Here is a 22,458-nt window from a genome sequence, read left to right as displayed (position 1 = left end):
TCTTTTTCTTCCCTCCCCTTCCCCTTGGAAGGTGATAGATGATGCAACAATGGAGGGGTAGAAAGCTGAAATGTTCATTTATTTGTATAATTAAAACTAAGTCACTAAAGATTTAAAATGCTTATTTCAACATTTGTTTTCTTTATAAAATGAGCAAAGAAATCCCCATTACCAAACCCTGATGCTTTATTATCAAATTTGATAATGATTTCGGTAGATTTGGGTTCTGCTTTATGTCACTGTCCAGAATATTTTGTTTTGTTATATATAGGCTTAGTATAGTGATTGAATTCGACAGTTGAAGTTTATAAATACATTTATTGTTATATTTGTACAATGTTCAACAAACTATGGTTAAATGTAATTGTGACTTAGTGAAATATGTAAACCTAGTCATTAATTAGTTGGTTAGATCTGACTGGCACATTTTGTTAGAATTCATATCAATGACACATATCAACATAGTTTTGGTACCTCCTGTCTAGCCCATGAACTGTCTTTACAGCAACAGACTTGGAAGCTATGTCCTCCAAGAGTGGAATCTTAGGTTTTGATACCAAATTATAAATAATAGCTACAGTCATGCTAAAGACTACCAGCTTTGCATGGCGAGTGTGTCTGTAATACTTGTCATGTGGAGCATTTCATTACATCATCTGAAACAAACTTGGAAGTCCAGATACTAAATTCTGAACCTGTCAGAGCTTGCAGAGGCTAGCTTCATAACCTTGAGACAGCCATTATTTCAGATCTAGATCAGTGATGGGATTCACTTACCTTCGCTACCGGTTCACAAATGTGAGCACGCAAGAGGTTGCACATTACGTCGGGGCAGGTGGGCGGAGCCTCCAGCAGCCACCACTACTGTTTCATTCAAACCAGTAAGAACCAGCAAAATACCACCACTGATCTAGATGCCCATAGTAAGTAGCAAACTTCAAATAAACATTCATGCACGACCATGGGGGAAGAGGGAGAAAATGCTAAGTAAGGTGTGTGGCTTAGCATGCCATGGAATCACAGTCTACAATTAAATGGCACTTTCCTAAAACAAGGTGGGGGGGATTCTCACAAATCATACTATCATGCTAGTCTCAAAGTGATAACTTTTGGGACATTGCTACTGAAGATCAGATGCTCAGCACACACTCAAAAATAATAATTGTTATTGTCTTATATATTTAAAGAAAAGAAAATTTGTATTATTATACAATTTTATTGTTTTTATTATTATTGTATTATTATATTTCATTCTTCTTGCTTTAGTGAGCACTTACTTTTCTCTCTTTCTTCTTTCTTTGTAAACTAGGATAAATGGGAGGAAACCTTTTCAGTAATAAAAATTTGCTTTCCCCATTCCATTTTGGCCTATTCATGTATTTCGGTTGTTTCTTCTTTGTTTTACCATATACTACTGGCCTTGCTCTTTGATCTATCTGGACAATGTTAAAAGCTAAAGTGTCCCTTGAGCCAAGCTTTATTCCTTTTGGCTAAACAGCCAACTCCATATGATTTTCTTGACAACAGTAGAGAAATGATTTGTCAAGATTTTTTTTATGAACTTCCCAGTCTAGTCCTAGAATTTCTTGATATTCTCTCATCCAAGAACCAGGCCCAACCTTGCATATTTCTGGAGATCAGACATGATAACATAGCCTCTGGTGTACGGTTGAAACACTGCAAGAAGAAATTAATCACTGTCAAATAATTGAAAGAGAAATGGCTGTCATTTTGCTATGATCTTACTTTCATCAAGACCACCTCAGACCTACCTGCATTGTTCAGACCAGGGCTAATATCAGAATATATTTCCATAAAAATAAAGTAGAACTCTGATAACATAGCAAATGCTCAAACAGTCAGAAGTATCCCTGCACTCCTGTTTTACCACAGCCTTGCCGTTGGATCCATCCATTTTTAATAGGCACAGGATATGCAAAAATTCAAAAGATCAATCTTTCCCCCTGATCACAGCTCTTTTGTGGAGCGAGCCCATCTACTGAATTCTATGCTGGCATGCAACTGTTACAGCAAGAGGGACCCTGCCTGAAACAACATAAAAAGCTTTTCCTAAAAATTTATGCCCACTACCGAGCAGCTTGTCAATCCAGAAGGAATATGTCTCACTATTCCTAAAAGCTGCATGGCAGCCTGCATGGAAGCTCTCTCTTGCATTATTTTGAATTTTAGTTAAAAAGCTTGCAGGAATTGTAGCTCATTTATGCTGCAAGCACATTTTAGAATTGCTTTGTTTGAAGAGTAACACCAGTCCTAAACAGAAAGCCTCCCAGATTAAGAAATGTGCCCACACTATCTGCTAATTATCAATTCATTTCAGGAGTGAAATTCAGCAGGTTCTGACAGGTTCTGGAGAACCAGTAGCAGAAATTTTGAGTAGTTCGGAGTACCAGCAAATGCCACTTCTGGCTGGCCCCAAAGTGTGGTGGGAATGGAGATTTGCAATATCCTTCCCTTGCCACACCCACCAAGCCACACCCACAGAACCAGTAGTGAAAAATATTGAATTTCACCACTGGTTCATTTCCAGCTGTAACTTTTGCCATGTAAGTGTTCCTCTTCAAACTCAGGCAGGTTTCTACTGGACAAAACAAGGCTGTGCCTGAACTGGGTTTGCACTATACGTATATGTTCAGTAAACTAAAATGTAAGATTACTGTTTCATGGTTTATTGAAAGCTTAGCCAGTGATAAATGTAGGCAAACAGTAGTTCCTATCCTTTGTAGGTGGCAGGGGCAGTTGAACAAAATCATAGAGTCAAAAGAGGAATCCACATCAATTAAAGTTGTGCAGGATCCCAATTCAAATGCCACAGCTTCTGCAAACCTACAGATATCACTCAGTGATACTGTAATACAGTGTAGATAATTTACTTTACATACAATCCCATGCTTGGCTGGATCCCTAGAGACCCATCACTGGTCTGAATAAACAGTATTGAGCTATATGGACCAGTGAAGTGGCTTCTGTTAGACAGCTTTTTAGATTCCCATAATTTCAAAGCAATTGATCTATTAATATCCAAAGATTAAAGGTCCCAATCTATGTATGCATATACATCAGTTAAATATGTTTTCCATCACTGTACAGCCCAATCTCATGGAGGTATATTCGGAAACCAACATGATGAAATTCATATGGCATTATTATTTATTTAGTTTTTTGAAAATGTACATTTAGGCTCTAATTGCAGTCTTCAAAAAAGCTTCATTTTTGGTAGCAAACGTCAGCTGATCATAGTGAACTTATATTGGAGTGAGGCACGCATAGATGTTGAAATCTCTAATTCAAACTACTTCCTTTTTTTCTTCAGAAAAGGTGCTCTTCTGATTCATCAGTCAGAAAAGTTTAGTAAATGCAAGGCAACTAACTATAGTTATTGAGTAGAAAGTATGAGCAAATCTATTTCCCTCCCTTCCAGTCCTGTGTCTGTCCTTTCATTCACCTCCTTTGGCCATGTTGTTTGGGAATAAGGGAACTGCAGCCCCTTCTTATCTGAAAGACTCCTGTTGGGAAGAGTGAATGGGTGAGTTAGGGCTAGTGCCAACAGTTCTGATTTTTTCAGTCTCCAGAAGTACAGCAGGAAGCACATTTGCTTAGAAATAAGCTCCACTTTTTTTTTGTTCTCCAGTAGAACTTATATCTAGGTAAGAAGTGTGAGCATCTCAGATCTAGGACCACCACTCTCTACTCTAAGTATGCTGCTTTTGTTTAGTAGATATGACACAAATTTCAAGATGTACTCCTCCGCAGGAACTTGGCAGCTGCTCTTATTCAACTACCACTTTATGGTACCAAATCCAGAAGAATCCCAGGGAAAACCCTGTCCTAAAAAAATGAAGTTGCACAAGATATTGACTTCTTTGCCTTTAGACACTGTCTATTGAAGGAACTTCTAACCAAGGAGAGACCCTAGCTGGTATGATCCTATGCTGGATCCTAAGAATCCAATCCTCTCTCAGTGGGGCTTTAAAACAGAAGTGCCTATATGAACTGAAGAAGCTTTTGGGATGAGAAGCAAAACATCTTCAAGCAAAAACTAAGAAAGTCCATCTGCCTTTTGAAAAAGCACCTTTGAAACAGAAGCTTACTGAATCATACAGTAGCCATGTTATACATGTCACTCATTGTTGGTGTGAGTTTTAAGATAGGAGGGGGGAAGATCGTAGGATCAGAAGCCCAAGATAGTTAGGTTTTCTTCTGCATTTCCTTTGGTTTTCCAAGCTCTCTGAAGCCCTGGCAGAAGATCAAAGTCGGCAGACAGCTCTCAGCTGTAGGTCAATCTGGACTTTCAGCGTTGCAGTCTGCTGTGTTGGTCCTGCTAGCACTAAGTTTCCAATTTACAATATGTTTTCTCTGCAGAGGTGAGTTGCAGCTGAAAGGAAGCAATGGCCACAAGTTTTGGAGACTGAACCGAGGAGAATGAGGCTCCTGTTTGTGCAAATTCAATTCTAAGCAAATTCGCAGGACACACCGAATCAATTTCAGCAGACATATTTTGACCCAGCATATTGTACAAAACCAGCCTATAGCAGAACTGTACTAGAAATCCCAGCAGGCTGGTAACTTGAGCAAACTATGATTAAGTTAGCCGTGTATATAAGTCCGTGGGAAATGCATCCTCTCGGGCGCGCTTGACAACGTTGGTTGCTTTTTTGATTGTTGGGCAGAGAGAGACTACAGACTTTGCTTGGAGCTCCTAAGCACTGAAGCAACAGCTGCAGATCTTACCAAGCAATAAGTCTCCATCTGTCGAAGAACAGGACTGAACCCCCACATGAGTTCAGTGCACTTCACGATTTCAAACTGATTTTACTCGCTGCTTTGTTGGGAAGCCGGGCAAACAGACGCAAGCAGACACTTTTGTTTTCGAAATCGGGCTGAAATCTTGTTTCAGTTCTGAAAGCAAGGGCAAGGCAGGGCAGGGCTTAACCTGTTGCAGACTCAGCCAATGAAGACTTATTCAAGAAACCACAATTAAGAAATCCGCGCCTTAGCTTGATCCGAGAGTCCCGTGTCCTTGGGATTGCAGTGCCACTCTATTGTAGGATTTGAAACTAAGCATCGTTGATCCTGTGTTGCGCCACGAAGTGGTCAACTACATTTTATCTTAGTATGTTGCACCATAATTGGTTTAAGATCCATGCATGGTACCAACTTAGAGAACAGACACAAGTCAACTCTGTTTCAGTTAGCCTCGCTGGGGGCATCCCATTCCTGACGGAGTGGAAGTTGGAAGGCCTCCTAATATCTAACGCCCCGGTATGTATAGAATGAAAATTCACCAAAGACAAGCTTCTTGTGCTTCATTTATTATGGGGAAGAATTAAAAGCATTTGTTTACTCCTCTCCCCCCACCCCATCCGCAGTCATGACTCGGAGTTCTTCTGCGCTCCATGTTGGTAGTCTCGATCTTCATCCAACCGGACCTCTGAGGACAAAGGAATTGAGAGATACTTCACATATAGCGTTGCAGCAAACCCATATTGGGACTTGTTCGGATTTGTCTTCCCGAATGTTTGAATCTTGTTACTGTGATTTGCGAACGAAGGTTTGTTAATCAGCTGTGATTTCTTCAACAATCTTTGATTAGAGACCCAAGAGTTGGCAGAACTTTGGAACCTAAACCCTGACTAGTGCGAAACTGAGGTGAGATCTTCCTGAAGGGTCTCAATTTCTGTTCGAAAAGAGCTTGATTCTTCTCTATCAAATGCCTAGAAAATAGTAGCGAAGTAGGCATCAATTAGGAGGCAGTTGTGGAGTGGAGGAAAAGATGCCGGCAACTGAAATTAGTTTTATCTTTCAGTTGGTAATGAGGTATTATGATTTCTTCTTCTGTTTTTTTTTTTTAATGGGATAGGTCTGTCTGGATTGATGAAGAGCTTCGAGTTGTTGAGCTTGGCTTGCAAATAAATATCTTTGACATGAACAGTGAAGGATTGGGAGGTTGCAGAGTGGACTTTCAGTTCAGCGGTTTTGAAAGTCATTGTGGACCATCTTCTGGAAATCGCTGCCTTGCGCTCTTGCAGTAGCCTGGTGGTGATTTGCGAAATAAAAAATAATGCGAATGAACACTGAAGCAAATTATTATCAATATATTATATTCCTGATTGCAGCAGCTAGGACAAACCTAGCCTCAAGATTTTAGGTCGATATACCAAGTTGGGAGCGGGGGAGGGGATATTTGCCTAGAAGAGATGGAAAGTCGAATCACGGATGAAGAAAAATCTGTCGAGAATGGCAGCGTTTGGGGTATCCTTGCAGTTGAAATGGTAGGTTTTCAGGTTGCAGAACTATTCTCCCTTATCTGAGAATATCTGTCAGTGAAACCAGATGATTTACATTTGAACAGACATCCAGAAAGACACTGGCACTGATTAGTTTACATTACAAATCTATGAATTACCACCATCACTCCCGAAGTCAATCCCATTGAATTCAACACAAGCATAGAACCAAGTTAAAATGGGCATAGGATTTGTAGCCTTCATGTCATGCAATCACGCTGAAATCTTCAGCGATGAGGTAACCTTCACGAAAGAAGGGACATGGAGCAACGGATGGGCTGCTAAGCCTACAAAATGTAGAACAGGTGCTATGAACGGAAGGCGGCAGGTAGAGAAGACCAACGGAGCAGGCGAAAATCGGCCCAGGATTTCGCGGGTTGGAATAATTTTCAAATCAATAAAACCCTGACGTCGAATCGCATTTTGCATTCCGGCCACCCCAATCCTCTTACTGCCTCATTGCTGAAATATATATAAAGTTTAAGGAGGAAAGTGGAGGAAACGGACTTAGCCTACGGGATCGTAATATTTAAGAGGCATCGGGTCCTTTCGCAGAACCCCCGGGGCGTCTCTTCCTTCACGGTGGAAGAAAGAGTTAGGTCCGGCCCAGCGTCTTGCAAGGATGGGCGCCCCATCCTGCCGATCAGCCTACTTGGGATGTGTGACGGATCACCCTACAGGTTCCCAGGGGGTGGAGAAAGTCTCCGCTCGGGAACTGCAAAAGAAGGGTTGGGCAACGCTAAAGTAGCGCAACAGGTAGGGCAACCTAGGCTGCCAGTTGCAACACTGGGTATCCCTCGAAAGGAACAAAGTTCCCCCAACCTCCTTTCACTCCCTGCCGTCAACAGGAACTTCCCTGTTGCTTGCTTGAGAGGCGGGGAGGAAAGTGATGGCCAAGGGCAGATGACCCAGGAAGGAACTGGCCACAGCACGTCGCTTCCTCTCCTATTGAGATATACCCGAGATATCAGCGATGCGCCAGCTACAGGCCACTCCAGTCACCTTCCCCCCAAATATTCTTGCTCAAGTTGGAGCGTCGATAGTTTCCTTTCCCCGAGGTCGTCCCATTCAAGTTATTGGGCGTCAACACCGCCACGTTTCCCCCAAGCCATCGCATTCGAGTTAATGGACTTCTAATCCCCTCTCTGGGAGTCGCTTTCCCCGGGTTTACCCTATTTCGACTACCGAGGAGTCTTGCGGCCGCTGAGCCTCCCATTTCCTCTGCCCCTCCATTTCCCCTTCGCTCAAGAAGGCGCTAAGTAGAGACGCCCGCGACGGCGAGAACGGCTTGTTTATTTCCAGCCGCTGAGAAGACTTGCTTGCACTCAAACGCGCCTTTAAGCCGCGTCCATAAATACAAGCCGAGCCTTCTAGCTGCGTTCCCAGCTTCAGGCCGACCCGAGAGAAAAACAAACCAACCGAAGTACATTTTCTCTTAGCAGAGGCTTCCCCTGAAGGGGCGGCGCGGGAGAAGCCTTCCTAAGCGCCCCAAGAATTCTCGGAGGGGGGAAGGTTGGGAGGAATGGAAGCGCCCCAATGGCGGGGCGACTGAGGAAAAAGCCGCCTCTCCACTCGTCTCCCCCTCGCCCCTCTTCTTAGTTCTCACCGGAGAGGCGGCTTTATTTCTCCCCAAACTCCCCCACCCAGATGAAAGCCCCATCTCCACTAATGCCTTGAAAATTCAGCCGCGTAAGGAAAGCACATTCCATCGCATGCTTTCTCCGCGGCGCACCCCGCAGTCGCCCATCCAGCGGAACCACCGCTCGCCCGCTCCCTCCCCACAATTATCAGCGAGGCGTCGCTGGAATTCACACACACACACACACACCAGAAAAGCCTCGAGAAAAGTGTGGGGGGGGGTACAACCTCCCCTTTCCGCTCCCGTTAAAACAGCCGGGTTAGGCTGGCGGAGGGGCACGAAGATGGGGGTGTGGTGGAGGCGCCCGTCCTCCTGCCTTGAAGCAGCCGTAGCCTCCTGCCTGCAAATGGGCGGGAAAAGAGAGCGCAGCGTCGAGCTGCCTTACGCTGGGCGCGCTTTCTGTGAAGGAACCGCTACTTTTCGGGCGGGAAATTTTCACAGAGAGAGAGAGAGAGAGACGGAGCTTGTCCGAATTCCCTCAGGCTTCTCTTGCCTGAAGAGATTGCTCGCTTCTAGTCTAAAGTCTTCCGGAGAGCCCTTAGAACCCCCACTCTCTTTCTTACAACTTGTATAATTGCTTGTTGCCTCGAAAAATGAAATAATGAAATGACACATAAACCGGGACGGTCCGAAAGACGAACTGCACGCGCGACCCTTGTAGAGCCACACGCTCCGGTTGTGGGCTCGACGGGGTGGGGGCTAAAGGAGAGTTTGACATCTCTGGGGAACGTTGCCCCAAAAAAGAGAGTATGATTTTGAACCCATGGCTGAGTTAGACCCCCCCCCTCCCCCGGTCCTTTGCTGCCAGCCCTAAAGGTCTCCTAGTCCCGCATCGTTTCTGAGCTCCAGTTATGCCGGAAAAGAGGCCTCGCGACGGTCCGACAAGGACCCGCCGAAAGAGCCAATCTGGAAAGAAGAAGGGCGCTGGCTCTGAGAACCGCTCGAGCGTGGCAGGCCGCGCGCTCCTTCTCCCCCTTTCTTAAGAATAAAGCCCCGCTCAAACCCCCGGGGCCCACGCCCGGACAGGCTCGCGCCGGCTGCGCAATCTTAAGCACCTTTCCCTGGAAAACCAGCTGTTTCCCCCGACCTGACTCCTGCGTGCGTTGCATCAAACTAAGGCTAGGGATCCGACGGATTCCCACCTTGGACAAACAACAGCAATTGTTATTGTTGTTGTTATTATTATTATCATTATTTATCTCGAATGTCATCTTTCCTTGATCCCAACGACCAGGTGTCTCGTTTTAGCCGTCCGCTCATCCCCCACCCCACCCCGCCTTCCCAAGCCGCTTGATGCTCGTAAGCACAGGAAGAATGGAGAGAAAACTTTAAACTAGCTACTACTTCTGACCCCGCAATTCAAAACAGACAGCCAAATACAGTAGTTGTGTGAATTATGAAACCTCCCCGCCCAAAAAAATAATAATAATGTTAATATCAGCGTTGCTACCCCCACCCGAAAACATATATTTTTGAAAAGCGCCTTCTCGCAAATGTGTTTGTATCTAAAACACGGATCCTCCCATCAAGTTTCTTAGCTGTGTCCCGCACCTGGCTATATATTTTGGTTTGAAATAAATTGAGTTTGAAGTTTAATGACTCGGAGGGATCTCCAAAGATACGTTTCCTTCGCTTATGCATTTAATGTTGGTGTTGTTTTTCAAATATATATTAAAAATCCTACTATGCTAATAAAAACCTTACATTATTTTAAAAGAAATGAAGATATTGTATTCAAGTACAATAAGATACACTCCCAGATCTTTAGCATGTGCAGGATTGCTTGACTTCCACTTCCTAAACCTTATTGGGGAAGGTTCAACACTCCATGGATTTCCATTAGCCCAAACCTAAATATACCTAGTCTGCAGAAAATTCCATTGAATTAAACCATTTTTCTTCCACATGAAGTACAGAAGCATTAATTTTTTTGTCCAAACCTTATTCTGCCTATTCTGTAAAAATCACACTGAATTCAAATTATATTTACATTACTAAACGATTTAGGAATGTAACCACATGCTTCTCTGGAAAAGAGTCCTGTGAATTCAACAGGAATGTGTTTGGGTTGTATTCTTAGCATTTCATTGTAAATAAAGTAAGACGGCAGCCTTTTGCAGTTAGGAGATCCTCAGATTCTTTAAACTCTGTGGAACTTGCTTTCCACTAAACATGCCACAGGTATATGGCGTCACACATGCATGCCTACTGCCCGTTAAAATCAATTTCATCCAATGTAGCCTATTTAAATTGAATGGACATAACTGCTCCAATTCCAAATACCTTAACTTATTCCAGCCTGTTTCTAACCCATTTCTTTTTTGCTACATCTTGCCTACTCTATTTGCTGTAGAACAAACTCATTCAGAATCAGAGACTGATGCACAGATTACTCACAAAAGTTAATTCCACTAGAATGCATTGCACTAAGTAAGACCTATTTAATTTGTTAGAGCTAGATAAGGCAAATATTTATATATTTAACTTAGGTTCCCAGAGTTTTCAAAGGAAGGCTAAAATGGTAGAAACAACAAACACTACATGGTACTGAAGTTAGAAAAAGAAAGTAAACTATACATCTTAGCTTTGCCTCCTTTTACCACTTAAAACAGCAAATTCCTTTTCCCAGGTCAGATAAGCCATCATAGATATAGCATTTCTTTAACCTGCTGTTTCAGTGCTATGAATCATCCTCACCATCATCATCATCCGAGTAACTATCTATCATGGGAGGCTTCTGGGACTTTTTTTTCCTAAAGAGAAAAAAGACGGGATTCTGTTCGTTGACATGGATTTATTTGCTGTAAACATTAAAATTATCTTTCTCCAAGAAAGAGTTTAGGGAGAAAGTGTCAGCTTCTAACTGTCATATACACCACATGGAGAAATTGTGGGGTGGGTAGAGTGGGAGAGAGGAAAGGGAAGAGTCAGTGATTTTAAAATATGCCATACTGGAAATATACAAAGAAAAATAGATATACTACAGAATATGGCATTAAAAAACATTGTATTGATACGTAAAATAATATATTAACAATTTTAGGCATTAAAAAAACAACTCCCTCCCTCAACAAAAGAAACTTGAAATAAAAAGACAAAGTGCTCAATAATTTCCAGGGAGATCTATATATGAGATAAACACTCTGGAAATAGTCAAAAAAGCTTGTGCATGCAAGACTGGTTTCTCCTCAGACAACAAAATGATCAAGATATAAACTGTTTTCTTTTTAATCAGCATCAACAATACATACGACACTTACAAACAAGGAATGCCAAACGGTGTTTACAAACACGGAAATATGGGTCCCTTTTGGAAGATTTTTCCAGAAATGGATGTGGGTGGGGAGTCTGTTGGATTTGTGTAACACCTGTGCCCACCTATTTTACAACTGAGAAAAACGTTTGAAGCTTCTTAGAGAACTACCAATCTTTATAAAATCTAGCAGACTACATAGTGTCTGAAATAACTATTTATAGAATATAGACATTACTGAAATAGCAAGTGCCTATAATAACATTGTCTTCCTAGAATCATCACTTTCTTTTGATTTAAATCTTAAATAATCAAATCTTTTTGTCCAAATCCCTTTGATTTAGTCTCTTTTTCCCTCCCTCTAATTTTATAATGGTTTTGAATAGCTTATTCATAAATAGGCACAGAATAGTTTTGCTTTGTTTTTTAGAAAGAAAAAGCCAAACTGCATCTGGTTAAGTGTACAATCCTTTGCCTTCTGTCGATTCATGCTGCACCCTCTCCCTCCCCCACCCTTAATTCCATCTTTTATATATTACAGCTTTCCCTTTACAGCAGAAAACACTTTAAAGGTCTTAAGAAAGGAGGAAGGGGAGATTGAGTGGGTCATCTTAATACTCTTGCCAGCAGCAGCAGCAGCAGCTAAAGCCCAAGAAAGACTCAGCTTCCTAACTTTTAGTCCTTGGTCACAGCCATTCTCACAATCATAGTAATGAACACTTTTTTTAAAAAAAATGTGTGTGTCGTTTTTGCTTTGGGTAGGGGGGAGAAGGGGAGTGGATGGGAGCGAAAGAGCCTTTTTTGTTTGTTTGTTTGCTTGTTTGTTTAGGCAAGAATAAAAAGCTTGTACCATGGGAATCTGTGTGTAGTCCAAGGAACGGAATTCAGCGTGGCCAAAGTCCCCAGTTTTCAGTCACTGTTCTGCAGGACAAGCTAAGCCACAGTTTGGAGGGGTGGGAGCATGCGACAGCCGGAGGTGCTCCTTCCTTATGGGGGGGAGGGGGCTCTCGCTTTCCTCCTGGGGCTGCGATCTCCTTGCTTGCTCGCATTCCCCCCCCCACCTTCGAGGCTTTGAAAGTTCTTCAACTCTGAGAGCGCAGCAGCATTGTCTTTCTTTCTAGATTTCCCTCCCTTCCCTTACACTTTCTCTCTCTCCCTCTCTCTGTCTTTGTTTTTTTAAAAAGGTAAAGTGTCCAAGAAAAGTTTGTCAATTATTGCTGGCGGCGGCACCAAATCTTCCAGTTTCAGGTAGAAAATACGCTGCAGGCCTTGCGTGCAGAGAGTGCGCAGTTCCGGGAGCTTGCCCAGGAGTTTCGACAAGTAATTTGGCCGGTTCAGGCCGCCGTTGTTGAAAGTCACGTGGTCCTTGAGGCAATTGACAATCTTGTTCTGTAGTTCTTCTACCCGTTTGGGCTCCTTCAGGCCGTGCCTTTCTGCAAAGGACAAGAAATGGCTGATTTAGACCCAGCTCTGGACCAATCTAAGGGGGTGGCTGAGGGAGGGGCACTTCAACAGGCCTTGTTAGGAGACTACCAATTATGCATCGGGAAATCCTACCCCTGCTTTAACTATCTCTTACTCCTTAAAGTTCCAATGCTAAACAACATAGTTTGGAATAAACTGAAGTTTCTGAACTCAAGGGACTTTATTTCATTTTTACAAATTAGAAATTCTTTCTACAAATTAGACAGCATTGTGAAATTGCAGTTTGTGGGTCAGATTGCAACTCCTCCATTTGAGTCAGTACCCTTGAACTTCCAGTGTGCCACAGAACTATCTGTATTATGGCAATTCAAACATAAATGGTCTCTCATAAAGCTTCTGTTCATAACAGCCCCTCCATGGTTTGATCAATTAGCCCAATACTCTGGATTGGCAGGCATGCTGGACCTTAAGTTAATCACAGGGGTTGGATTGTCTACCATATTAAAATAAAATATGATTGGCTACTTTGTGATTCAGTGTGTCATGTGAACATAAACATGTCTCCATGCATATATCTTGATTTGTGAATTCTATTCCCTATTGCCAATGGTGATTGTATAAAAGGGCAATTACTTTGGATTACTTCATATTCATCCAGGACATAATGATAAACTCTAGTTTACTTTAAATAGGGGCATGGGAAGGTTAAAGGAATAGGTTTACATAATCCAGAATTATTTTTTTTCAAAAAAACAGGAGTTTATGGGAAAAGAAGGGAGAAAACCCAATACACAGTTTAGAACTTCTAAAATAAAACAAAGACAAGGAGTGTGACCTATTATGGATTTTAACTCTATATTGGAGGAATGTGGAGCTCTCCTAACTGAGAATTCTCATCTGCCCTGACAAGTTGAAACAGGGAATAGGGCAGAGATTTTCAGCTTGCCCAGAAAGACTAAAATTCCTTTTAAAAATTAATCTATACTCATCACTAATATGGAGAAACTGGTTACTTATTCCAGATCACTTAATCTGAAATAAAACACCCCTGGGTGATCAGAATAAAGAGGAAGAGGAAGAGCCAGAAGCTGGGTCTCACCTGTCACCATGGCTAGAGCAGCTATGCAGGAGAAGGCAGAGATATCAACGTTCATATTCTGCAGGCTGGAAGAGAACTCCACAATGGAATCGATCCATTCCCCGAACCCACGGACACATTGCAGCCGGTGCAGGACCACACCATTACAAAAGATGAGCTTCCCTTCCACGGGGTTTGACCTGCGTGGGGGGAGGGGTTTACAGGGCGGCCAGAAAAGGGGAGAGGGGGAATAGAGAAAGGCAAACAACTAATTATTCGCCAAGCAATAAATGGAAGGCTTAAGAGGGACCTAATTACTGAGGAGTTAATAAAAACGCAGCTCAGCGGACCTTGAACGGCGCAGGGTTGCACATCACAAGGATCGCAAGGGATGTGTCTGGGTGTGCACATGTATCCCACAGGCCTGCACATCCACGTATACACTTGCAGGTGACCTTCAACTTGGAGAGAGCACTTCCTACTTACCTATAGGCTAGCCGCAGGACGAACAGTTCCAGGAAGGCAGATTCAAACAGCAGGTCTTGGTCTTGTTTGGGAAGGTCAGTGAAGCCGGGGATCTTTTCTGCCCAGCCCCGGATAATATCCATGGAACCAGTTAAGAGATCATAAAACTGCTGGATGTGCTGCGTGTCATCACCGCTCATCTGATAATCTGGGTTTGCTTGGAACTGGAATTCCATGGCAAGGAAGATGGGAGAGAGGGGGGAGGGAAGTAAGAGAAAGACCCCAGCAATTTAATGAGGCTCTCTGAAATCTATAGCCCGTGAAATTGCTAACCCCATTTCGAGCAGGGGAGCCAAGTTTTTATAACAATTAAACCTCACTCTGGCCAGTGAAGAAATTAGATGTCCCATGGCAATTAATTCAATTAGGGGTGGCGCTAGGAGGGATGGCCACTCGGAGAGGGGAAATGGCTGTGGCCAGGAGAAAGGGTCAACTTTAAACACTCTGGAAAGACACCCTGAAGCAAAAATCCCAGGGTTTGGCTTAGCTTCTGGAAAGCCAGTGGAGGGTGGGGATGAGCGGTTCTGCTAATGAAGTAATAAGGGGAAGGGAAATCCACTCATCAATCCATACACACAATACAAACATGTAACATGCATTCAGCACAAGCGCCTATGGCTCTCTTGTCACATTTCATTTCTTATGTATTAAAAAATGCACGTTCGCATGTGGTTCTACTGTGAGAAGGGAGCAACTGATCCCGCCTTGAAAAAGAGGAGACTTTCTCTCCTTATTCCTTATTCATACCTTGCGTCCCATAAGGCAGAAGAGAAAAATAAACCAACATCCTTGTAGTAAGGAGCTGAAGGTTAGTTTCCAGGAGGCAGGTGCTCTGGCCATCTCCTTTGGGAGTGCCCTGCCCAGAGTTTAATCTTTCTTAACGCCTTTCATTTCCTAAGCATGTCTGAATGGGGAACATCTCCTTTTCGAACTAAAGCATTGCTTCAATTAACTGGCAGGGGGAAATAACTTCTAGTACGGAACGAAACAATCTATGTATATTTAACTAGCAGTAATCGCTATTTGCAAAAGTAGCCCACAGTCCGAGAAGTGGGGCGGAGAGAGAGGGGGGAGGGAGAAAGATGCAATCTGCATCTGCTTGAAGTTCCCCTTCCTCCTTCAGCAGGCACACACGCACACACATACACACCAAATTCTTGCCCAGACATCTCCAAGCCCTCTGGGACACCAACACCTCGGAGGCGTCTGCACAATCACATCAAATTGGGGGGGGGGGGTTGGGGGGGTGGAAGGGAGAATGACCTTACTGGGGACTAGGCGGATTTCATTTGGTGGCCCGCGAGGGGGACCCGTAGGCAAATATTGTCTCCAGCTTACCCTGGAATAGTCCAGGCTGGTCATAGCCGGGTTGGAGTCGACATGAGCTCTCACCAGGGCACTGATCAGACTCACCGGGGGCGAAGGGGGAGAAGGCTCCTGGGGGCTCTTCGGTTTCGAGGGCAAACGACCCCTTCGGCCTTTTAAGCTGTCTGTGCGAACTACTGAAAAAAGACAAGATGCCTCCACTCAGAGAACACGCCTCAGGTCGCCCGGCCAGGCAGAGAAAAAGAAAACACAACTCCCCCACCCCACATACCCCATCTAACGTCCTGTTTTTCTACTGGTGTCAAAACTTCGCGACTGAATATATCAGCCCGGAGAAAAAGTTTCCAGGGAGAAATTGGGGCTGTTCAGTATTATAGTATTTTCCGGACTTCCTTTGGCTCTTACGGAGCTCAGTTTCTAAACACGAGGCTGACTTTTTAGACACGAGTTTAGAAAAACACGTCCGATAGAACAAAACCCTTCTGACGTTCCTTCACATAAATCCAATCTGCCCTGGCCTTGGCATCCCTTTAAAGTTAAACCTAAGACGGAGTGCAAGCGCCTTGTCCCAGGTAAGGTTATCTTAGGTCTAGTCCGGGTTTGCACAGGCCTTCGCTTCCTGCCACTACCCCGAGGGTTTATGCTCTGGAGATGGGCCCGAAGGACCTGGGTGGAAGGGAGCCCTAGGCCCCCCCAACGGTCAGAAGAAGCCGCCCGCGGAAGCTCAGCTGAAGCTTCGCCGCGCCTCCTCTCGCCGCTACTGGGAACGCTGCTGCTCCGCCTGTGCTTGTGACCCCCCCCAGGCGCCCGCCCCACGGCAAGCTCTACCTTCTTTGACCATGCCGACTCCAAGGCACTTCTGAAAACGACAGTACTGGCACCGATTCCGGCGGCGTTTGTCCACGGGGCAGTTCTTATTCGCTAAGCAAACGTATTTGGCGTTTTTCTGGACGGTGCGCTGCAGAGACAGGGGAGAGACGAAGGGGGGAAGGAGAGGTGAGGTGAGCGGAACAGAGCGAAGCGGAGCCCCGGAAGGCGGTCCGAGTTTGAGGCACTTCGCGGGCCTCAAAGAAGGGAGCAGATCCCTTCTTCCTCCTCCTCTCTCGCTCCAGCGGCCTCTCTTTTTCCAGGTCCTCTAACCCAAAATTGGGGAGCGGGCTCGCCTAGCACCGTCTGGCGAGCCTGCTATAACCTACACAATACACAAATCTGAGGCATTCCTATGAGGGTTTTTTAATTCTTTTTCTTTTCGAGGGTGCGGTTATTCAGTTAGGGTGTGTGTGTGTGTGTGTGTGTGTGTTTGTGTGTGTGTAAGAGACACAATTTAATTCGACCATCGGGATTGCGGGTCTAGTTTGTTAGCTAAAATGGGCTTCTCTCTTCTAACCTATCCTAAGGAAAATGAATTGCAAAAAAGAACACACACCCCAGCTCGCCCGGCTCAGCTCCTACCCAGACAGGACAAGAGTCCCCCATAAACAAACACACACACACACACACACACACAAGGTGGGACTGGAACTGACAGAGAGAAAGGTGGGGCGATCAGGAGAGGGCAACAGGCGTTGAACACCCCAACAACTCCTTCTCCATTTCAGGTCGTTTTTGTAGATTGTAGCTTGGGAATAGGCCCTTGTCTAAATCAGTGCATTTTAAAAGCCTCTTGGAATGTGGATTGGGTACAAGGGAGAAAGGAAGAGAAAGAGAACGGGGCACTTTCCCTTCCGAGCTTCAAAGCTCCGATTAAATAAAAAGCGATGCTCCGATTCCTTTAAACGTTCTTTCTTCCCCATACTCGGGAAAAGGATGCGGAGGAATTCATCCGCTAAAACGGCCAGTTCCTCGCCTGCTGCACTATCTCCATCAAAATCTAGGGCAGGGAGAACGTGGCAAAATGAAGGGCTGCGTCATTGGGGGGGGGGGTTGTGTCATAGGAATGAAATGTTATTCTTAATAAAGCAGGAAAGCTAGGCCTCAAATCTGTATCAGGACAATAAAACTGAGAATGGTTTTTTTCCCCTGTGGTGAACGGCATATTCCCATCTAGTGTTAGATAGATGTGGCCCAAGTACCTCTGTACGAGGAGCCCGAACTATTTTAGGGATTAGATGACAAACAGCCTAATAAACGGGCAGTGAATTTATGCCGTTTAGTAAGGTGATAATCCCACTTGCTTCTCTCTTCTTGAGCTTTTTTTCTTTCCCTATGAAGTAAGTAAGTGTGGATTTTGATCTAAGTCGCCTTTATCATTCTGAATCCAGCTAACAACTGGAGACAGGAAGGGGGCTAAGACTAGATCCCCAGACAGAGATCCTGTTCTTTTCTTCTAAATGCCCACAAGACTGACAGCGGCTGTTGTGTAAAGCAGTTAGTTTCTACTCAGCAGAGGCAGGGACTTGAAGATAAAGGGAAACGGTGGAGGAGATGGACGGAGGGATGGGAGATCAGCGGCATAGCACTTGGCATCGGGGAGACAGGCACACACACGCAAGACTCCCGCAGCCGCCGCCACCCCCGCCTCCCCAGGAGGCAGCATGAGCATCAGCTCACCTTAAAGAAGCCTTTGCAGCCCTCGCAGGTGCGCACGCCGTAGTGCTGGCAGGCAGCGTTGTCTCCGCAGACGGCGCACAGCCCCTCGTTGGAGGGTGAGCCCCGCGAAGGCGGCGAAGGCACCTGGGCATCCAGGAGCTGGGAGGCATGCCCGATCTGCAGTCCGGGGAACCCGACGGCGGCGGCACTGGCCTGCTTGCGGATAGGGTTGGGCAGAGCGAAAGGTTGCCCGTCGTGGTGGTGGTGGTGATGGTGGTGGTGGTGGTGGGCGCCAGGCCCGTGGCCCGAGGGCTCCCCATTGAGCGGTAGGGCATGCAGGGGCCCGTCAAAGCGCATCTGGCAGCTGCCCACCGGCATGCCGGGCGGCGATTGCTTGAAGGAGAAAAGCGAGAGACGTGGCACCGCCGTCGGGGCTGCCTTATGCACGCCGCCGCCGCCAGCCGCTCCTCCTGCCGCCCCACCGTAAGCTTGGTGGTGATGGTGGTGGTGGTGATGGAAGCCGTGCAGCGGCCCGGCCTCGTCCCAAACGCTCTGACCCGGCGCGAAACCAGCGGCCGGGGTGGGCGGCGAGGCGCAGGGCTTGTAGTAGACGGCCAGCTCATCAGGCGCCTGGGGCCCGCCGGCAGCGGGGGGCTGCGGCGGCGGCGGGTAGCCGTGGCCATGCAGGGGCAGCTCCTCGACCTTGATGGAGGGCGCCGGTGGCGGGGGTGGCGGGGGCTGCGACGGCATTTGGTAGAGGCAGGGCGGCTTGACGTCGTAACCCGCAGCGGCGGCGGCAGCGGCGCCGTAGTTGTCCATAAAGGTACTGAAGCTGGGGAGAGAAGTGGTGGCAGTGATTTCAGTGTTGGTCAGGTCCATGCTAAACTTGACAAACTCGGGCGTTAAGAAGTCCGAGCTGTATTCCCCGGCAGCCGCCGAGTGGTGGTACGAGTAGCTCTGCGTGGCCGGGCTGGCTCCTTGCGGCGAGGACCCGTACTGAGCCTGGACGCAGGGCATGGCTGCAAACGAAACACGGCACAACAAGAGCATGGCTCAGCTTTCCTGGGCAACAATCCCAATCCTCTCCCACCCACCCACCCACCCATCCATCCCCCGCCCGCCCGCCCGCCCTTCCCGCAAAGAAGCCAAGCCAGAAGGGGAAGGAAGATGGTGCCAGGGAATGGGACGGGCAGACGATAAAGGATGGGGCAGCACAAGCGGTGGACAGAGAGGGAGGTAAAACGCGAACCAAAACGGGCAAGGAGGAACCGCAGAAGGGCTTGCTAGAGAGAGAAGGGGGAGAGAGAGAGCAGTGAGGTCTTTACTAAACGTCGGTGGGGGAGGAGAGAGACGGGGGTGTCAGTAAAAAGCAATGCCCCCGCTGCCAAGTACACGGGAGGCTAGATGGGATGCTGAGCTGCCCGCGCTGGAGCTGCTGAGAGTGGAGCCCAGTACGCCCCCTCCTCTCCACCCGCAAAGCACATGCACGCGGTCCCTCTTTTCTCGCCTGAGTTCCGCCAGCCCAACACCGGCTAAAGGCAGAGGGGTCGCTTTCCTCCGGGTTCTTTTTTTTAAAGAGAGTTTGACTTCCTGGTTGGCGGGGCGGAGTGGGGGGGGGGAGGTGAGGAAAGGGTCAACCCGCGTCACCCACCTTCAGCCGCGTGAGTGGCGTTTTCGGGAGAATTGAAGGCAGACAGCGTCGGAAGTCAACGGATAGACAAGTTGCCAAGACTTGAACGAGGCGCCGAAGACTCCAGTCTGTCCGGTTGCTCCCTGAAAAAGACGGGCAAAGGTGCGGAGAGAGGGAGACGACGTTACTTTTTTTTCCCAGCCTCACCTAGATCGGGGGGGGGGAACTAGCGCCCCACGAGGACTAGCGCCTGCCACAAAATTCCTGCTTCTGCCAGGCCCAGAGGTGGCTTAGGAGAGCTGGGAATACAGCCTCCCAAAAAGCCGCTAAAAGGCAGAGAGTATATACCTTCCAGCTGGATGGCAAAGAAAAGCCCTGGTTGTCGTTGCGCTATTTGATTCCCTCATATATATGTTTTTTTAATAAAAGGTTTTTATTATTTTTTAATGCACAGAACATATTTATGAACAGTCTTGTCTAGGTTTTCCCCTTGATTCCCTCATTGTGCAACAAAAGTATTCAGACATTCAAGTTATCCCTCCCACCCATCCACCCAGCTCCCTCGTAGCTTGTCCACACGCGTCTGCCCGCAGAGACTCCAAAGTCTTACACTTGACAACTCCCGCAAGCCTCCAAAGGCATGTTTGGCCGTCCCAGGGGGCTAACTTTTCTCCATCGCGAGCGGGGATGACATAAGAATGAGAAGCGCGACGGGAGGAGGGGAGGAGGAAGAAGAGGGGCCGGTGCTCCCGCTTCCCCTCCACATTCCGCCACTCTTCTTCGGCTTCCAAATCTTCAAAGGGGGGCCGAGCGGCAAAGAGAAGGCGTTTAATTAGAGCACGCAGCCGCTCGCTGGCTCTCGCACGCGCGCGCACACAAAGGCGAAGGCAATTAAAAGGCCAAAGAAAGCAGCAACCCGAGCCGCGCCGAGCTGAGCGCGGGAGGGTCCGAAGGATGCGCGTGGCCAAGCCGTGCAGCCGAATCGAACGGGAGACGGGAATGCCTCTAGCCATCTCTTCCGGATCCCCTTCGGAACTGACGCAAATCGTTTTTTTCCGGGGGCTTTTCCAATGATTGCGTCCCTCCGATATCGCACGCACGCACAAACACACACACACACACACACACACACACACACACTTTTCAGAACAGCTTCTCATGGGTACAAGTAGCAAACCCTGGGAAGTTTCATACTTGGACTGCTCGCTCAGCGTGTCTCTCTCTTTTTCTACTCCGAAGTCTTGTGCCCTTTAATTCAAACTCCGTTGGAAGCCGACAATCCCTCTCCCTCTGTACAACCTGCTAGCTAGGCCGTTTCAACTAGGGCTGGGGGGCTATTTGCCTTCTTTTCCTGCCTCCCACGCATCAGATAAGGAAGCCGGCGGCCCCGCTATTAGGCGACGTGCTCTGGAATAATTTTACTTTGCAGTCTGCCCACCTCCGGCGGCGATCAACCTGGCAGGCAGCGTAATTGCTCCAGGGCTGAGCGCTGGTCCTCCCCTGCGCTCAGCCTTGGCGCTGACTGGAGATCAAAGTGTTCCCAAGTAACCCAAATTCTCCGCCCAACAACTTTTTTCTTTCTTCTTCCTGCGATTGAAGTCCCCCCCGCGGACCTCCTCCACAGGATGGGGTGCCACGACGCTGAACCCCCGAAAACCAAAGCGCAGGGGCTGCGCTCAAAGTTTCCTCTTCCGGCCTTCTATCCGAAAAAATCCACACTTTGCGGGGAATGGAAGTTGCGAGGTGGGCTGTGAGAAGGTCTCCGGATCTGAATGAAGGCTGATAGGCGAGGCCCTTTTAAGAGGTTCTTTTTGGATAAGCCTGCACGGGGCGGGGGTGGGTGGGGTTAATATTTGATATCTGGCAACCGCGATCTTCCCCGGTCCCAATCCCCCCCCCCCCGCCAATCTCACCCAACCTACCCACTACATCCCATCTCCGGGCTACTTTTCTTTGCCTGAAGGGGAGGAAAATGTTGCATTATCCAGCCAAAAGACAGAATAGATTCTCCGTCGCAGTCCACTTACTTGTTAGGTGGCGTGTCTCTTTCATTCATTCATTCATTCATTCAACTGTTGGCAGTTCGGAATCCCAGGGCGAGCGGGCGAGCGGGCGGGCGGGAGGAAGCGGAGAGACACTTCTCGCCGCCGAGCGCTTCGTCCTCGTTTTCCTTTCGCCTTTCACTCGCCTCTGCCAGCGCGCGGACACGCCGCTCTTCCTTTCGTTCCTTAGGGAAGTACAGTACGAGCGAAGCGCGGGGCGAGCAAGCAGGACAGACTGGCCCTTCCCTCCAATGTGCCTTTGTTTATGTGGGCTCTGTATTGCACAGCCAAATGCATCCCAAGTCTTCAAACGTCAGTGCACGTCAGTGCCGCTTTGCCCAATCAGCCAGTCAAGGGGCTGGATCTCTCGGTACAGTTGGCTAGATCTTGCTTTGGTAAATTTCCGACGTGACATCACCAAGAGTGGCGCTTTTAAGGTGGGAAACGGCTCTCGGTGCTTTGGCTTCACCTTGGCGCAGCTTTTTGCAAAATTAGGGACAGATCCTCGATCCTTTTCCTTCTCCTTTCCCTGGTCTGGTGGAAGAGATCCGAGACCGTAAACAAAGGCTGAATGCTCCCTTTCCCTCCCCGCCCCCCTGTTGTCATAAATTGGTCCATGAATTTCTAGGCGCTGTCAATCCATTGCGCGCTCTACCCGAGTGCTTTTTTTCCACATTATACTTTCTCACCAAGCGGAACAGGTGTG

General features: G+C 47.1%; 1 protein-coding gene across 1 annotated transcript; it reads right to left on the bottom strand.

Moving 5' to 3' along the window:
* Positions 1 to 11,148: 11,148 nt before the first annotated feature.
* On the bottom strand, positions 11,149 to 21,987 carry NR4A2 (nuclear receptor subfamily 4 group A member 2). Its single transcript, XM_087710387.1, has 8 exons — positions 21,738 to 21,987; positions 19,732 to 19,853; positions 18,102 to 19,099; positions 16,380 to 16,509; positions 15,564 to 15,727; positions 14,187 to 14,389; positions 13,722 to 13,900; positions 11,149 to 12,630 (listed from the first exon to the last, which is right to left on the bottom strand). The coding sequence occupies exons 3-8, from the start codon at positions 19,095 to 19,097 to the stop codon at positions 12,374 to 12,376; spliced, it is 1,929 nt and encodes a 642-aa protein (XP_087566513.1). The 5' UTR covers positions 19,098 to 19,099; positions 19,732 to 19,853; positions 21,738 to 21,987; the 3' UTR covers positions 11,149 to 12,373.
* Positions 21,988 to 22,458: the final 471 nt, after the last annotated feature.

Source organism: Thamnophis sirtalis, unplaced genomic scaffold, assembly GCF_051295495.1.
Source record: "Thamnophis sirtalis isolate CommonGarterSnake01/CBP01778 unplaced genomic scaffold, rThaSir2_p1.2 scaffold_1, whole genome shotgun sequence".
Taxonomy (NCBI): domain Eukaryota; kingdom Metazoa; phylum Chordata; class Lepidosauria; order Squamata; family Natricidae; genus Thamnophis; species Thamnophis sirtalis.
This window is presented reverse-complemented; position numbering and strand designations above follow the sequence as displayed.

Excerpts from the sequence above, each read along its gene's own strand:
- NR4A2 (XM_087710387.1), bottom strand. The coding sequence starts at position 19,097 with ATGCCCTGCGTCCAGGCTCAGTACGGGTCCTCGCCGCAAGGAGCCAGC. Across the intron at positions 16,510-18,101 it reads GCTGCAAAGGCTTCTTTAAG|CGCACCGTCCAGAAAAACGC; the intron begins GTGAGCTGATGC and ends CTGTCTCTGCAG. Across the intron at positions 13,901-14,186 it reads GTCCTGCGGCTAGCCTATAG|GTCAAACCCCGTGGAAGGGA; the intron begins GTAAGTAGGAAG and ends CCCCCCACGCAG.